General features: G+C 40.7%; 1 protein-coding gene across 6 annotated transcripts in view; it reads right to left on the minus strand.

Annotated features, from left to right (window-relative positions):
* fam120b (family with sequence similarity 120B) overlaps positions 1-18008 on the minus strand; it is a 69945-nt gene that overhangs the window by 13821 nt on the left and 38116 nt on the right. For all 6 annotated transcript variants that reach the window (XM_048600938.1, XM_020535259.2, XM_048600937.1 and 3 more), the window contains exons 6-7: positions 16985-17077; positions 2219-2425 (exon numbers count right to left, since the gene is read on the minus strand). In XM_048600938.1, coding sequence (XP_048456895.1) covers positions 2219-2425; positions 16985-17077 — 300 coding nt within the window. The remainder of the gene's footprint in view (positions 1-2218; positions 2426-16984; positions 17078-18008) is intronic.

The following is an 18008-nucleotide window of genomic DNA, read 5'->3' on the forward strand; positions in this document are numbered from 1 at the left end:
AGATAGATAAAGAGGTGGAGAAGCATTTTTCTTTCTTCATGGGATGAGGGCATCGCTGGCTAGGCAGCGTTTATTGCCCAGGTGGCAGATAAGACTCAGTTAGGGGTCTGGAGTCACAGGTAAGGATGGCAGTTTCCTTCCCTAAAGGACAATAACGAACAAGCTGGGCTTTTCTGAAAATCGGCAATGGATTTGTGGTCATCATTAGATTCTTAATTCCAGATTTTTTAAATAATTGATTTCAAATTCTATCATCTGCCATGGCGGGATTCAAACCTAGGTCCTCAGGACTCATCTGGGCCTATGGATTAACAGTCCTGCAATAATACCATTAGGCCATCGCTTCTCTGCGATAGTTTAGAGAAGAAATTCCAGGGCTTAGGGTTTGGCAGCTGAAGGCACGCCTGACAACAATCAAAATGACTAAAATCAGGGATGCTCAAAAGAGCAGAATTGAAGAAATGCATAGGTTTTAGAGTCCAAAGAGAGGGTTGGAGTCAGTGGCTAGGAAACTTGTCATGAGGAGTGCTTCACTCATCCCATTATTGGGTTGAAGGAAGTATTAGCTCATCCAGTACAGAAACTAAACAAATGGTGTAGGAGATTCAGTGAAGATCGAGGTGAGGTAGAGCTAGTTATTGTCAATATACTGTGCTTTCGGATGTTGTCACTAAGGGGCAGCCTGTAGATGAGAAATTGGAGGTGACCAAAGATTGATCCTTGGGCAACACCAGAACTAACAGTATGAGAATGATTAGAGAAGATGTTGCTAGTGATTTTTTGGCTTTGACTGCATAAGGCACAACAGTCCCAACTGAGCCAGTGGATAAGTGAGATAGGATATAATTTGAGCCTTTGGAAAAGGCTGTTTCAGTACTGTGACAGTGGCAGCAATCTAATTAGAGGGAACTCCTGCATCGGTGAGCACAGATTTAGAAGGCAATAAAATATTCAAATACTTGGGTGAAGAAAGTGAGGTTGAAGGATGGATCAATAGTTTGCAAGGACCTAAGAGATCAGGGGGTTTTCTTTGGAAATACGTGGATGATGTTGGCAGAGTTGAAAGAGGAAGAGACAGCCCCTGAGGGAAGGAAACAATCAGGAAGAAAAGTTCAGTTCAATGGATCTCAGGGACAAGAAAGCGAGAGGTGGATCTCAAGGACAGGCTGAGCTCAGGATGGAGGTAAAGGGCAGGGGAGAGAAACTGGAGGAAAATGCAGCTTCTCGGCCAGGAAAAGGGAGAAATGTGGTAGAGGCAGCTGATGACCTCAATCTTGCTGACAAATATTTCCATGAGCTCCTTGGAGGTGATGCTGCAAGAGACAAAGGGAAAAGTTTAAGAAGATGACTTGAAGTGAAGTTGGGGTTTCCTCTAGCAGAGGTCAGTATGAACTGCTTTCGCTCTATGTGATTCTGGTAATGATCAACTAAACAAACAGTAATTCATAAATGTTCAAGTTTGTGTCCATGACACTCAAGACAGCGAGATAAGGTAAAGGAGAACAGGGAGAAAGACCAGGACGAGGATGTAATGTAGACATGATCAATAAAGATAGACGCAATTGTGTGACACAGCAAGGTCAGTAGCTGATGAAGTATTGCGATGAATGGAGGCTAGACACCTATGAGTTAACTATCAGGAGGAAGGAAGATGCAGAATAACTAGAGGTAAATTCTTCTGACTGCCTTCCATTAACAACGTGGATGTTGGCTGACAGGAAGTGATGCCATGTCTGATCAAATAGCTTGCTGGTCAACACTGTTGGAACTAATACAAGAAAAATTAGTGCTTTGGTGAGCGGGGGGTTTTGAAATCTGCTTGTTGTGTCTTCAGCAAATGAGGGTAAGCTGGCACACTGAAGTGAAAATTCTTGTTATTAGTTATACTGACCACTGATAGGATTTTTGGAACAAAAAGAAGACAATGTGTTCAGCAGTGAAGTGAACATGCTCCTCAAATCCTTTTTAAACAGTATTCCTATCCAACAACATTGCTTTAGATACGTACAGCGAGTAAAACATTTATTTCCTCACATATGTGGATAGAAGCTGACCTTATGTGTACCATCAAGATTAATCATTAAATTCATCTTCTTTGTAATAACTGGTTTTGCATGCACATTACCAGATGGTATTTGCTTTGGAAAACAACTTACTATAAACCACCATCATTAGTTGAGAATCACCTCAAGCATGCACACTCCATCTGTATACCTACATTCCTTTCTAGAAGGTCCTCTGCTCTACATCCACTGTGAGACTGCAGGTACTTTGTGTGGAAAAGTTTTCCATCAAATACCTTCCACGGCATCAGGTCGCCCATTTTAAATGGAAACCCACAGGCACTATTAGCTGAAAGGAGCTCAGACAGGCCTCGAACAAACAGGGAGGCCAGGTGTACAGCCCGAGAGTCAACATGGGGCACCTGAGAAAGAAAGGCAAAGATTAATGACCAGACAATGACGGCAAATTATTCACTTGCTGCACTTACTGTACAAGACACGGGCTGTCAGCAAGGGGTCCATCTGGTAGCATCTCCGCAAACTGAACGGTTAAAGCAGGTTTGAGCTGCACAGCCAGAAATGTGCTCCAAACAAATTGCAAACACATTTTGTCTCTGGGTGAGGTAAAATCAAGGACTAAGCTTCACATGTCACATTGTTTTGCCTCCATTGCTGATTTAAGTACAGTTATGGAGTTTGCTGCTCACACCTGTAATTGCCACTTAACACAACAGGAGAGGGTGAAGCAGTCTTTTTACTGAAGAATTTCTGAAGAAGGGTCTTGACCCGAAACGTCAGCCTTCCTGCTCCTCTGATGCTGCTTGGCCTGCTGTGTTCGTCCAGCTCTACACCTTGTTATCTCATATTCTCCAGCATCGGCAGTTCCTACTATCTCTGTAACAGTTTTTTTTACTGTTGGTTTTGAAAGAAGTCAGTAATCCCACGATACCAGGCTACAGTCCAACAGGTTTTTTTTTGAAAACACAAGCTTTTGGAGCATTATCCCTTCATCAGGTGAAGAAACAGAAGTATGGGACAACTGTACACATTACTGGTTAAACAGAAATGCTTGATGCAGTCATTGATTTCAATCCTTTGCTTAACTTATCTGAGTAAGTATTAAGAATTATGGGTTCTCCAGTTAGAAGCAAATACGATTATTTTTATTAATCAACTTTCGATTTAAAGCTATTTAAGACAAGTCAGGAATTTAAATGCATTTCTAGTAGACCTGAGAAACTGTGATCACTGGCAACATCACAGGCAAGTTTGACAAGGTAAACTAGGGTAAGGATGGCAAATATAAAACCTTAAAGAACATGCATTTTTATTAATCAGATATTTTCAAGGCCACTTTAAGTGATGTCAGTTTCACCTTCCAATATTTTCCAATATTTTTCTTTCAAATAAATTTCAAATTCAAAATACCTTGAGATTTGAGCTCACGTCCCCTGGATTACTAGCCTTGCTGGATTACTAGTCCTGCTCCTCAATGTACTAGCCCTATTCCCAAGATTACAATCCTTGCTCCCTGTATCACAAGCCCTAGCAGGGTCAGTTTAGCTCAGTTGGTAGGACGACTGGTTTAAGACACAGAGTGATGTCAATAGAATGGATTTAATTCCCATACCGGCTGAGATTACCCTGAAGGATTCTCCTTCTCAACCTCTCCCCTCACCTGAGATGTAGTGACCTTCAGGTTTAACCACTATCAGTCATCTCTCTCTAATAAGAGAGCAGGCCTATGGTTCAGTAAGACTATGGTGGCTTTACCTATTATCAGCCCTTTTCCCTGGATTACTAGCCCCTCTCCTTGGATTAACAGTTTAGAAACATAACACAACTAGATGATGCAAATGTGTTTTTTTTTCTGCCCTTCCCTCCTAAGGTGCTGGCGCCTGGATGGATTGTGACAATGTATCACATGCAGGCAAAAGACCCTGCAACAATATTTAATGGCCCCGTTGGTTGATCCTATGATCTCAGAGTGGAGAGTACCAATCAAGCTGTGCCAGAGGTGCCATCTTTTGAATGATACATTAAACCAACCTGCTCACCTGCCCTCTCAGGTCAATGTGAAATATCCCTTGGCGCTCAAAGAAGAGGAAGCAGGGAAACATGTCCCATGTCCTGGGCAATACTGATCGTTCAATGAAAATCACCAAGACTGAATCAGTGGTCATTACCAAATAGCCATGTGTAAACTGACTGCCATATTTCCCATGGCATCATAGTGACTACACTTCAAAAACATTTATTTGGCTACAAAGTGCATTGAGGCATTTTGAGGTCCTGAAAGCCACTATGCAAATATAAATCTTTTCCTCCTCTTTTACACCAATAACACTCTATGCACAGAAGCCCCACAGACATATAAATCCCCACAATTTGAATCTATGAATACTTAATGCAATGTGCACCTAGAATTACTGCTTCATTTTGAACAGTCCTACCTCAGGGCTTTCTGTGGGGTAATTATAATTTTGCAAATTGAAGCAAAAAAGGCAAAAAAAAAGAAAAAGGCATGCAGCAGTCACTCTCACAGTGAGGTAAATGGGAGGATTAAGTTATCTAGGGTTGGTAAATAAATGAGGAGAGTATGCATGCATTCATTCATCAGGACAGGCAGGGGACGTTTTAAAAAATCAGCTCAAAAATGTGTAGGTGCATTCTGCAAATCAACGTGCCTGAGAAGTTAGTTTTTTGGAGGGACCGGTGGCCAAATCCCATGCCAAGAAAGTGAGTGCAGCCGAGAAAGAAATAAGGGAACAAAAGAAGAAAGCCAGAGCCTTGGTTAACTGAACGGTTCCCGCACATGGGCAGAGAAAGCAGCTGATCAGCAGAAGTCTAAAGACAATAGTCCAAATGCAAGGCATCTAACGTTACGTTAAGACGAAGGGATTCCGTCTGCTGGGTTATAGATAACAGACAGTAGGGCTTTGTCAACTACAACTGACAGCAGTTAAAACAATACCAGCGACCCAGCAAATTCGCTACAAAACCCATTGCCAGTTTCCAAGCGTGCACTGTATTTCAATTAAGCTCCTCATTGACCTTTACAGTATGGGATGCATATAGGTATGGGAAAATTCAGTAAGAAAAGTCTGTGCCTTATAATCAGCATAATTTCGACAAATTTCACGTGAAATAACTAACTATATGGGCAATGCCCTGAGATTTATTCTGAATTTTGCTTTTATTTTTGATTTCTCTCTCCCTCAAGTCATCATTCATTCTTCATCTGTTAGTTCAGTCAAGAGATGGCATGCTGGTCAGTTATTCACCAGTTCACGGCTAAGCCCAAAATTGCATCACTTGTTCATTTGTCTTCATTTTCCACTGGATACTTCTGGGAAAACGTACCCCTGGATAGAAATTTGCTTCTCCCAAATTGTTTGTGCTGAGTCTAATAGTATTGCCTCATGCTGCTGCCCCAAAGTTAGCTGATTCAGGATAGATCCTGGGATCAAAACTTGGAGCTTGCTGGTGTGTGGGGATTCATTGTTAAAATGGACCGTGCCTTTACCAACTGCAGGGAATCAGGATATGTCCATCACAAACTCACTAAATGAGTTAACCTAAGTATCAATAAGATGTATACATGCAGTTTGAGAGCAATTTGCTGCAAATTCCTAATGAATAAATGTGGTATTCTAATTTTAAGTATATAATTGTTCCACACTAAACTTCAGCCACTTAACTTTGCTTTACAGCAGCTAGCACAGTGAAGTACACGTGTCATAATTCGACTCATTTTCATTTTACCATCTAATCCCAGAAGCCAGCCTCTAACATGCTGGTCATTGGATTCCTTTACACACAGATTTCATTCCTGAAAAAAGATCGTTCCAATTTTGTTTGAAGGGCTTAAGGCTTCCATTTTCAACCTGGATTTCTTCCTCAGTTATAAGTATTTTCAGAAATGCTCCTGTCACGATGCATGGCACATAAACGGCTATAAATTGTTAGGAGTGCTTTACAAAAATTTAACACGTGCCAATGAGGTGGGAGACGGATCAAACAACATCATGAAGTAGAACAGAAAAGCTCAAAACTATTTCTGCTCCAGACCTCCAGATGCGTACCTGCCTTGAAAGGGATGTGACGTATTTGTTACTCTATAAACACAAAAAAATGAAGGATTAATGGCTCCTCTTGTTACAGAATGATACTCTATGCATTGTGGAAGGAGCTGAACAAGTGTATCACACCATTGCCACTGAATGACCTGGAGCTTTTATTTCAGAGTCTGGCACTGGGAATTGCAACACTTTAAGTGGCTACCCTGGAGTAATAGCATGGAGTCTGGGAATAAAACCATGGAATCTGGTACTTATGGTAATGGTGTGGATTGAGGATTTTGTTGGGCCATAAGTTTTGGGTACTGTTGAAGGGGATAGTCTCTCAGAGGAAAATATAAGTGGTAGTCAAATCTTGGCACTAAGAATGAATCTTATGTTAAGCGGGGTTTGTCAAGATTTAAAAGAATAATTGTTATAGGGCAAGGGCACAGACAGGAGACATTGCAGCCGTGAACGTGAATCTAAGATGGTATGTTGCCTTCCTGGTGTCAGGGTTAGGGACGTCTCAAAGGGGTTGAAGCATATTGTTAAAGGGGAGAGTGAGAAGTCCAAAGTTGTTGTATACGTTGATAAGAACAATATAGTTAGGAAAGGGCTAAGGCTTTGTAGAGTGAATATATTATATTATTATAATATATTATTATAAAATCATGAGCGGCATGGATAGGGTGAATAGCCATGGTCTTTTTCCTGGGGTGGGGGAGTCCAAAACTAGACGGCATAGGTTTAAGGTGAGAGGAGAAAGCTATAAAAGGGACCTGAGGGATAACACACAGAGGGTGGTGCATGTGTGGAACGAGATGCCAGAGGTGGTGGTGGAGGCTGGTACAATCACAACATTTAAAAGAGATCTGTCTGGATATATCAATAGGAAGGATTTAGAGGGATATGGGCCAAATGTTGACAAATGAGACCAGGCCAGACTGGGATGCCTGGTTGGCATGGACAAGTTGGGCCAAAGGGTCTGTTTCCATGTTGTATCATTCTATGACTCTAAGAGGTTAGATAGAAGGCTAAAAATCAGAACCTCAGAGGTAGTAATCTCTGTTTTACTCCCAGTGCCACATTTTAATAGGACTAGGAATAAAAAGAGAGGGCAGATAAATCAATGACTGAAAAGATGGTGTAATGTGCAAAGATTCAGATTTTTGGATCACTGGGGCAGAGAAGACCTGTTCATAATGGATGGATTTCACCCGAACTGGAAAGGGGCCAATATACTGGCAGAGAGATCTGCTAGTTCTATTTCAGGATCTTTTAAACTAGTAGAGAGAGGGTGTGGGGGGGTTTGAGTGGCAGTAAAAATAGAAAGACAAATGAGGATGGTTCTGAATCAGAAAAGAGCAATTTAATTAGAAAAGGCAGACAAAAGCTAGTCAGAGAATGAGGTAACTCTGAAGAATTAAGCTGTATTAATTTCAATGCACAGGGTATTACAGAAGGATGATGAACTCAGGGCATGTTGGGAACATGGGACTGGGATGTCACAGCTATTACAGCAACTTGGCTGAGGGAAGGACAGGAATGGCAGCTCAATGTTCCAGGTTTTAGATGCTATGGGAAGAATACAAAAGAAGGCAAGAAAGGAGGATGCGTTGTATTTTTGATATTAAAAAATTACTACTGTAATTAAAGAGGATATTTTTGAGCGATCATCCAGTCAAACTATATGAATAGAAATCAGAAGTAAGAAAGGGATGATCGCCTTGATAGGATTGTACAATAAGCCTCTAGTAGTCAGAGGGAAATTGAGGACCAAATATGTAGAGAGATCTCAGACAAATGTAAGAATAATAGGGTTGTAATAGTAGTGTATTTTAATATTCCAAACACTGGCCGGGACTGTATTGTGATAAAGACTAGGACTGTGAGGAATTTGTAAGGTGTGTTCAAGAAAATTTTCTTCATCAATATGTAAATGTACCTACTGGAGAAGGTGCAAAACTTGACCTTCTCTTGGGAAATAAGGCAGGGCAAGTGACTGACGTTTTAGTAGGGGAACGTTTGGGGACTAGTAATCATAATATTGTTAGTCTTAAAACAGTTATGGAAAAGAATAAGCCTTCCGTAAAAGTTAAAGTTCTTAATTGGCATAAGGCAAATTTTAATGATATGAGACAAGAACTTTCAAAAGTTGATTGGAGCCGGTTATTTGCAGGTAAGAGGTCATCTGAAAAGTAGGAGGCTTTCAAAAGTGTGATAATGAGAGTTCTGAGGCATTATGTTCCTTTTATAGTGATGGGTAAGGCTGGTAAGAGTAGGAATAAATGGATGAATAAAGATATTGAAGCTCTGGTCAAGAATAAGAAAGAATCATACATTAGACTAAGACAACTGGGATCAAATGAATCTCTTGAAGAACATAATGAGTGTAGGGGCATTCTTAAGAGGGAAACCAGGACGGCAAAGAGGGGATATGAAATAAACTTGGAAGATAAATTTAGGGATAATCTAAAGAGATTCTACAAGTACAATAAGAGCAAAAGAGCAACTAGAGACAGAATAGGGCTCCTTAAGGATCAATAAGGTCATATATGAGATATTGAACCTCAGAAGATGGGAGAGATATTAAATGAATATTTCGTGTCAGTTTTTATTTTGCAGAAAGAAATGGAGGCGAGAGAACTCAAAAAAATAAATGTGATGTTTTGAAAACAGTTCACATTACAGAAGACGAAGTGTTAGAAAACATAGAAGTTGATAAATCTCCAAGACCTGATAAAGTTTATGTTGTGGGAAGTTAGGGAAGAAATTGTGGGGCCCCTAGCAAAAATATTTGTATCATCTATAGCCATGGGTGAGGTGGCAGAGGACCGGAGGATAGCTAATGTTGTGCCTTTATTTAAGAAAGCCTGTAAGGAGACACCTGGGAACTACCTGTGAACCTGACATCAGTGGAGGGAAGTTGTTGGAGGTGATTCTGAAAGATAGGATTTACACGCATTTGGAAGGGCAAGGTCTGATTAGGGATAGTCAACATGGTTTTGTGTGAGGAATATCATGTATCACAAACTTGATTGAGTTTTTTGACAAAGTAATCAAAAAGATTGATGAGGGCTGAGCAGCAGATGTTGTTTATACGGGCTTTAGTACAGCTTTTGACAAGGCTCTGCATGGTAGACTAATTAGTAAAGTTAAATCACATGGGATTCAGGGTGAGCTTGCCGATTAGATACAAAATTGGCTTGAGAATAGGAGACAGAGAGTAGTAGTGGGGGTTGTTTTTTGGACTAGAGATCTGTGACCAGCAGTGCTCCACAAGGACTGGTCCGGGGTCCACTTTTGCTTGTCATATAAATAAACAATTTGGTGAGAATATAGAAGACATGGTCAGTAAGTTTGCAGATGACACCAAAATTGGTGGTTCAATGGACAGTGAAAAATGTTATCTAAGATTACAAAGAGATCTTAATCAATTATGTCAACGGGCTGAGGAGTGGCAGATGGAGTTTAATTTGGATAAAGGTGAGATATTGCATTTTGGTAAAACAAACAAGGGCAGGGTTTCTACAATTAATGGAAGGGTCCTGAGTAGGCTCCATTCCTCAAAGCAACCCAGTATCCTGCCATTCTTTAAATACTCCCTCATCGTGTTTCTTCTTCCAAAGTGCATCACCTCACACTTATCAGGGTTAAATACTATCTGCTAGTGGTTTGCCCATCTGACCAATTCATCTTTATCTTTCTGTAACCTACAACCAAGTTCTTCGCTGTTGACCACTCCACCATTCTTGGTGTCATCTGCAAATTTGCTTAACATTCCCCCAACATTTTCATCTATATCATTTATGCATATAACAAACAATAACAGTCCCAGTACTGATCCTTGTGGTACACCGCTGGTCTCCAGCCTCCAGTCACTCAAACAGCCTTCTACCACTATGTGTCCTATTATTAAGTCAGTTTCTGATCTATCTCGTCAAGTTTCCCCCAATTCCATGTGCTTTAAACATCTCAATCTCCCATGTGGAACCTTGTCAAAAGCTTTGCTAAAATCCACACTAACTACATCAAGAGAACGTCCCTCATCCACACACTTGATCACATTTTCAAAAAATTCTAACAAATTTGTTCAGGTACATAATTCTTTGAAATTTGCTTCTCAGGTAGACAGGGTGATTAAGAAGGCATTTAGCATGCTTGCCTTCATTGGTCAGGCCTTTGAGTTAAATTCTGGGCAACTGAATGGATTTTGGGTGTGTTACAATCATTGTAAACACAAGTGGGCTGATTAGATGAGAGCTGCATATTCATAACACCCCAGATTTGGGATACTGAAACAGGAAGATGATCCTCTGACTTTGTGCTATGAGCAGGGGAACTGAACCCCAGGGTGGGTGCATTAGAGATTTGGATAAGCACTGTGCATGATCATTGACATGAGTCTGAAAATACCGGAATTTCTGGTTAAGTGCTCCCTGGAGGCGAGGCTCCCTGCTGGAGCACAAAATGAGAAAATTGCCTGCACGATTGGAAAGGATTACTATCTTTCCCAACAACCTGCTGTCTGGAAAAAAGTTACATTATATCTTGGGACAAAGCGATGGTTGAAGCCAGATCTTTCCAGCTCAACTGTTAGCATACCGGGGCAGTCAGTGGTACACGTGCGCAGGGACCAGGCATTTCAAATACGGTGAAGCCGAAAAACCAGTTTAAAGCCACTCAATAAATGTTTAATGGTAAATAGCCTAGTTTATGTTTATATCGCTGGACTTTGAGTCACATGATTGATCTGTCAAATAAGCTGGCACTAACCTTAAGGAGTTTGTTTTGTAACCAGCCCTGCACTCAGCAGCTTGAAGAGCTTATCTGAACAGCCTGGCAGAGGCCTTTTGTTGCCAATATTTGGAGTAAACAATAAAGTTAACATGTAGGTTAGAGATAAGCAATAAATGCTGGCCTCATCAGCAACACCCACAGACCCTGAATATAAAAATAAACTTTTCTACTGCATAATGACAATGCAATAGACTGTCCAAAATGACGTGGGGCTTTAATAAAAATTAACAAGGAAAAACTGTTTCCACTTGCAGCAGGACTGGTAATGTTTTAAGGTAACTGGCAAAAGAACAGGAAGGGATACAAAGAGAAATGGTTTTCAACTTGGGAGTTCCATAATCTGAAAAGAGTGGTGGAAGCAGTGGTGTTTAAAAGAGAACAGTGTTTTAAAGGATAAAGTTTTGCAGAATCATGGCAAAATCGGCAAGTTTTGTCTGTGAGAATGGGACTGATTCAACAGATCTTCAAAAGAGCTGGCACAGGCTCAATGGACTGAATGGACTCATCCTGTGCTACATGTTTTAATGGGGCTTTGCAATTTATGGTAAATTATCCACTTAGGCTGACAAGGAGTTAGCTTTGTTTTACTCACAAATCTCAGCCTTAATGCACTGTTTCTTTTGATAGATGTTTGAAGTAGAATTGTTGCAACAATACCCAGTGATAATGTAGTGATTATGATAAAAGCCCTCATTTTCTATTAGGGAAGTGTAGTTTTCTCTTGCTTACAAATGTTATTCATATTTAATTCCCCAGGCGTGTTTATATTGGCCTAATCCAGAGGCTGGCAGTTGCATTTAGACTCCTTCATTATCAGCAGCAAGATAGAGACTGACTGAGCTCTGAGCAGCCCTGAACTGCAGCCAGCTGTCTGTCCATTGCTGGAAATCACACAAACTCCAGGCAGATGCAACACTTGCCAAGTGTACAAACAATGACTGGATGTCCCACCCTGACAGGTGCACCAGACCTGCAGCAGATGTAATACTGTGGTTTGCTGCATTCCAGACCACCTGCAACAATGGTCATGCCCCACCCTCTCTCCACACCGCACCCCCAATGGCAGGTGCCCCAGACCAGTGGCAGATGACAGGCAGGTGTCCTGGATCACTTCCCTCCCGTTCCCTTCCCCCGGATTACTGCAATACTGCACACTTCTACAGGCAACACCTGGTGCTGCTGCACACAGGCAGCTCCAAAGAGCAATCTGATGCTTGTCTCACTGACGGCTAGCCCCACCCATGTAACACACAGCCCTTCTGAGCCCCTTTAACTACTCACTTGGACCACTTAAGCATTGTTTAACCATTGTTTTGCAAGGGCTTTTCTAAGAGGATCAGGTTATTTTCGCAGGTCCTGCCAATAACCAGTCCCGATGCATCCAGGCCTGTTCAGCCACCGTCAGATTTTTTAATGAGAAGAATTTCCCCTTCTCAGCAGGTCACTCTCATTATAAATTACCCACTCCAGCACGATGGAATGTGTGCAGTTCAAATGAGGGATTGCAAGGGGCAAATTTTACTAATGAAAGGATTGGCTTTTCTTTAAATTAAAGTGGGGGTGGGGAGGAAAGAAATTCAACATTTTCAGTTTTAAAATGAGCCAATTGCATGCATTTTAATAATACAGGACGGAGAAACCAAATTGAACAGGACTGAAGCATTACACAGTCTGAACTAAGCGTCGGTACCTTAAAGCATATTTCATAGGCAGGTTCAAAACTACATTCTACTATTTCACTGCCGTATTTGGTATGCACAATGGACGCACAGCGTTCGCTGTTCATCTGTCTTCACTCCAACAGCAACAGTCCTCTGGAGGCAAGCATTGTATGTGTTATAATGAGTCGTGTGCACTATAGCAACTGCCCCGTAACACAGTATGAGAAAAGAAAGTCAGGAGTCAAAGTTCAGCTGCCTTACAGTAGAAACCACACTCTTAACTGCAGGCTTCATAATGAGGGTCTGGTTATACCCCAGAAAGTTCTAGACAATGAACCAAATCTACTAGTTGCACCTTAAACCACTTTGCACCTCCCGGTCCACTTTTTGTTCTCTGACTGTCTCAATAAAAGAAAATCTGGCACAATCCTAAAGTGCAGATAGAGTCAGAATGAAATAAATTGTAAGATTTTTGCAGTATTCTATTTGTTACTGCATTCATTTTGCTCAAATAGCCAGCAGACCTAGATGCTGTTATTGATGGATCTTGGTTATCTAGGGGTTCTCAACACTGTCTGTGACAATCGGATCCATTCAGTCTGAAAGTAACATTTTCTTAGGTTCTTGCAGGGTCAGTGGATATCAGAGATATCTTACCCAGGGTGAAACAGGTTAACAATCCCACATGAAGCAGCTCCTGCATTTTCAAAATTCCACTAACAGCACTTTACCTAATGATTAGTGATGGCAGCTGAAGCATAGCATATTGGCTCAAACACTGCTAACCACACAAGCATTCAGAAAGTGTGCCGAATGACTGCTTGTGACCCAGTGACTGATTCACAAAGTATCCATACATTCTGCAGCATTTCTGTGTCAGCCTGGTGTTCTGTTTGCAGTCTCAAAGTTGGGTAGTCCCAGTTCTACAGTGAGTTGCCACAAACTGGTGGATCATGCAATAATTCCATATCATTCAGAGCAGAAAGTGACCATTCAGCGCCTCCAGCCTGTACTGACTGTTTGAAACAGTTACCCAATTAATCCCATTTCCCAGCCCTTGTGTCAAAGCCCTGACATTTACCCTCCACATGACTCTGCACACAACACAGGAGTCTAGTTCATCAGCAAGTTATGATCTTTCTGGCATTCTTGCTCTGTGGCTGCGATTCAGAGGTGTGAGATCTAGCACAATGTGAATATAAAACAATACAAGTCTGTGTACAAAGAGAAACCCAACACCATGCAAACATTTCAGGAAACGCACTGGCCTCCCAATGTCTTATTATCTTCAGTTTGACAAAGTTGCACTTTATGGTCACAGAGAAAGAGCTACATAAATCCCTGGGTCAAGGGAATGGGATCAGAAGAATTACACCCTTCCCCCAATTTGTTCCTATGGGCTGGAGATATACAGATAAACAGATAAAAGAAGAAGGTACTATTCAGTGCAGAACAATAAGTATGTGGTACGACATGTTCTTTATTTGTTGCCCTGTTGTGGGCAGTGCAAGCATTTACTGCTGAAGCCTAATGAAAGAACTTGGGTTTACATAGTGTCTTTAACGTATTAAAATTGAGCTCTACATAAAGACATTATCAAGTAAATCTTGACACTGAACTATGTAAGCCATAAAGTCATACAGCATGGAAACAGACTCTTCAGTCCAACCAGTCCATGCCGACTGTGATCCCAAACTAAACTAGTCCAACTTGCCCTCGTTTAGCCCATATCCCTCCAAACCTTTCCTATTCAAATATTGTAACTGTACCTGCATCCACCACTTTCTGTGGCAGTTTGTTCCACACACGAACCACTTTGCGTGTAAAAAAGTTGCCCCTCATGTCCTTTTCTCCCTTCTCACCTTCAAAAGATGCCCCCTAGTTTTGAACTCCCCCACCCTAGGGAAAAGACCCTTGTCACTCACCTTATCTATGTTTCTCATGATTTTATAAACCTCAATAAGGTCACCCCTCAACCTCCTACACTCCAGTGAAAAGAGTCCCAGTCTATCCAGCTTAATTTTATAACACAAGCCCTCCATTCCCAGCAACATCCTGGTAAATCATTTTTGAACCCTCTCCAATTTAATAACATCCTTCTTATAACAGGTCAACCACAACTGGACATTGTTGTCCAGAAGAGGCCTCACCAATGTCCTGTACAACCTCAACATGGCGTCCCAACTCCTATACTCAAAGGTCTGAATAATGAAGGCAAGCGTGCTAAATCACTTCTTAATTACCCCATCTACTTGTGATATACGGTGATTTTAAATCAAATGACCAAAAGTTCAGTTGGAGAGGTAGATTTTGAGAACCTTCTGAAGGAGAAAGTAAAATAAAAGCAATCTTACCATGATTGTTAAGGGAGTGGCTGGCTGGGCCATTTCATTGGGTTTTAAATCAACCCAACGGAATGGGGCTGTAGACCAGACCTCATGTTTTCTGTGCATGGAAGGATTTAGTGAACTAGTTAGGTTTTAACAACAAATATTTTCCTCTGATCAGTTATAAGAAGGCCTTCCTCTGTATATTCAAATGTAATCTCCTCCAACGTTGGTCCTTTATCTCTCCTTTTGTGAAGGTGAAAAAGTGTGCTGAGCAATGAATCCTAGTGCAGTATTGAAATCTCGAGAGACTGACCTTATGTTGCATACACATCACAAGTAGGTCACTTGGCCCAACCAGTGCACTCACACTCCACTCAAGTCTTCTCTCAGTCTTCCTTATTTAACTCCATCAGCAACATATTCTTCTATTCCTTTCTCCCTTGTGTGCTTATTTTGCTTCTCCTGAAATTTGCCTCAATTACCTCCTGTAAATTCCAGATTCTCATCACTCACTGAGTAAAGAAGGTCTGCCAGAATTCCTTACTGAATTTCTTGGTAAATTTCCTTTATTCTTTTATAGGATGACTATATCACTGACTAGGCCAGCATGTATCTCCCAACCTTAATTACCCTTGAACTGAAGACAATTGAAAGGCAACCAATGAATATGGATTCAGATTGGGCAAGGACAGCAGATTTCTTCCCTAAAGAAAGGACACTCGTGAACCAGGACTTTTTTTTTAACAACAATTGACAATCGTTGTCATTAGACTAGCATTTTTTATCACAAGGCTTACTAATTGTATTTAAAATCTACCAGCTACCATGACAGGATTTGAACTGATGGCCCCAGAGCATTAGCTGGGTCTCTGGATAACTGGTCCAATGACATCCTCATTATACCACCATCTCCCTCTTCCATATGTTGATATGGCTTACTACCTTATATTGATAGCTCCTTGTTTGTTCTACCCCAAAATTAGAAATATTTTCTCTTTGTCTACTCTATCAAAGGAATCTGTCTTCCTCCCCCTCACCTGATAGCTTTAGTCTTGCTGTTCCAATATCATCCTCATAAATCCTCTCCAGTGTTTTTATAATCTGACAATTGGAACTATAAACTGTAGTCCAGGTGTGGTCTAATCAAGGTTTTATAGAAGTTTGGCATCACATTTCTGCAATACTTCTAGCAATAAACCCTAGTACTTCCTTGTGCTTTTTTCCAAAAGGTATTTTAAACCAAACTACTTCTTTTATTGATCCCTGTGTTTGTGCTCAAATCCCTTTGCTTCTCTAAACCATTTAAATTCTCATTTTCTTGACTCATTCTAATGAAAATTTTGCCAATGAGTAGACAGTCTTTCAAAGACTAGTCACGGTAACCATTGAATATTGCTTTGAAGATGGACTGTAAAGAAATGGGTTAAGGAGATAATCATGGAATTAAAGCAGGTTAAATGGATTGCTGTTATTTGCAAAAGCTTGCAAAACTGATATGAAGTCATTTTGTTCACTGGTCAACGTCTGTCCTCAGTCATGCCCTATGCCATCACTAGTAAGCAACAAAATACCATGTTTTCCAACACCTTGTTGCAGTTTGGAGACAGTAGCATATAGAGATGCTGTCTAACTCAATGACCTCCGGTAAGGATCCAAACATATGAAGGTTGGAAGGCCAGATGAGGGGGTTGGTTTAACTTCAATGGGAGGAAGTGAACCCTTGAAGCAAGTTCCCAGTTATTGGAAGAATAGGAGATGTTAGTAGTATTTGTGTCAAATATTTAAAAGACAAACATTAATTCCTTTTACATCACTGAGCATGCTATCAGCACCAATGACTCATTCATATAGTTCCTTTGTTACATGGCAGTTTTTGGTTTGTCACAAGTAACCATTTACAAACAAGGGTCAGGTTATACTGCAGTTTTGATTTAACAAAGTTTTCTTTTGTTGCTGGAACATTAAAAGATAAGCACAGAAATTATATGCTGGATAATGGCACAGTCACTGTGTTCCCTATTATGCAATGCATTGAAAGTTACCAAGATCAAGTAAATGGTAAAATCACTGTAGTCATTGCAGACTACAGCGCAGCTCTCTCATTAGATCAAGAAGAATCATTCACATACCTTTATTTGAGCAAGCTGATCAGCTGTCTTGTCCCGAATAACGAGAGCCTGAGATAAATAGGCATCCAGGTCCTCCCAACAGATCGTGTTTACCTAAAACAGTCAATGAAGCATTTTTAAACATCAAGTTCTGATTCCACTCCAACACTTGAGTCCAAAAATAAAAGCAGGCAGTGCAGCTTTGATGAGATTCTGCAATGTCTAAGATGCCACTTTTGGATTAGATATTAAACTGAGGCTCCATCTGTCAGCTCAGGTGGATGCAATAGATGTTCTATTTCAAAGAACAGCAGGCTAGTTATGCCTGCTCCATATTTATCCCTCAAACAGCATCACAAAAAAAAATCTAGTCATTTTCACCTTACTGTTTGACAGGGATTGCTGTGCACAACATTGGCTGCTACACTTCCCACATTACAAAAGTGATCACACTCTAGAAGTACTTTCATTTGCTATAAGTCGCTTTGAGATGGTTGGTGGACATGAAAAATCGCTATATGAATGTCAGTTTTTCTTCCTGTCATAAGCATCATGCTGAGTTGTTCCACTCTACCAGGAGATCATGCTGAATCTGATCCTTCTGTGGTTACGACCTCCCAAGAGTGTTATGACTTTCATTTCCTTATTTGAATCACTTAACGTCAACAAGTTCAGGTGAGCACAACCTTTCAGGGTATCTCCAACACTTTCAGTCATGAAATCGTCTTCTATTATGTTTACCAACTCATGACTCTGGATCATTTTACGGAGTCTCAGTTTATATTTAATTGATTGACATTTCACTAAATTAACAATCCTGTTTACACGTACTACTTTATCTCATCATAGAGCAAGCTCTCCTTTAATGTCAACCCAGATGCAGTAACGTACTTCTGCAATCTCTCAGACATTCACAATAATTTCAATTCAACCAAGTCTTCCCCTTCCAGGTTTTATTTTGCTCATCTTCTTTAATTTTTTTTTTAAATGGTCCCCTCCAATCCTTCTGCTGCATTTTTCAAATGATGTGATCTCTATTGCTGCC

Source organism: Rhincodon typus, chromosome 9, assembly GCF_021869965.1.
Source record: "Rhincodon typus isolate 14 chromosome 9, sRhiTyp1.1, whole genome shotgun sequence".
NCBI classification, from domain to species: domain Eukaryota; kingdom Metazoa; phylum Chordata; class Chondrichthyes; order Orectolobiformes; family Rhincodontidae; genus Rhincodon; species Rhincodon typus.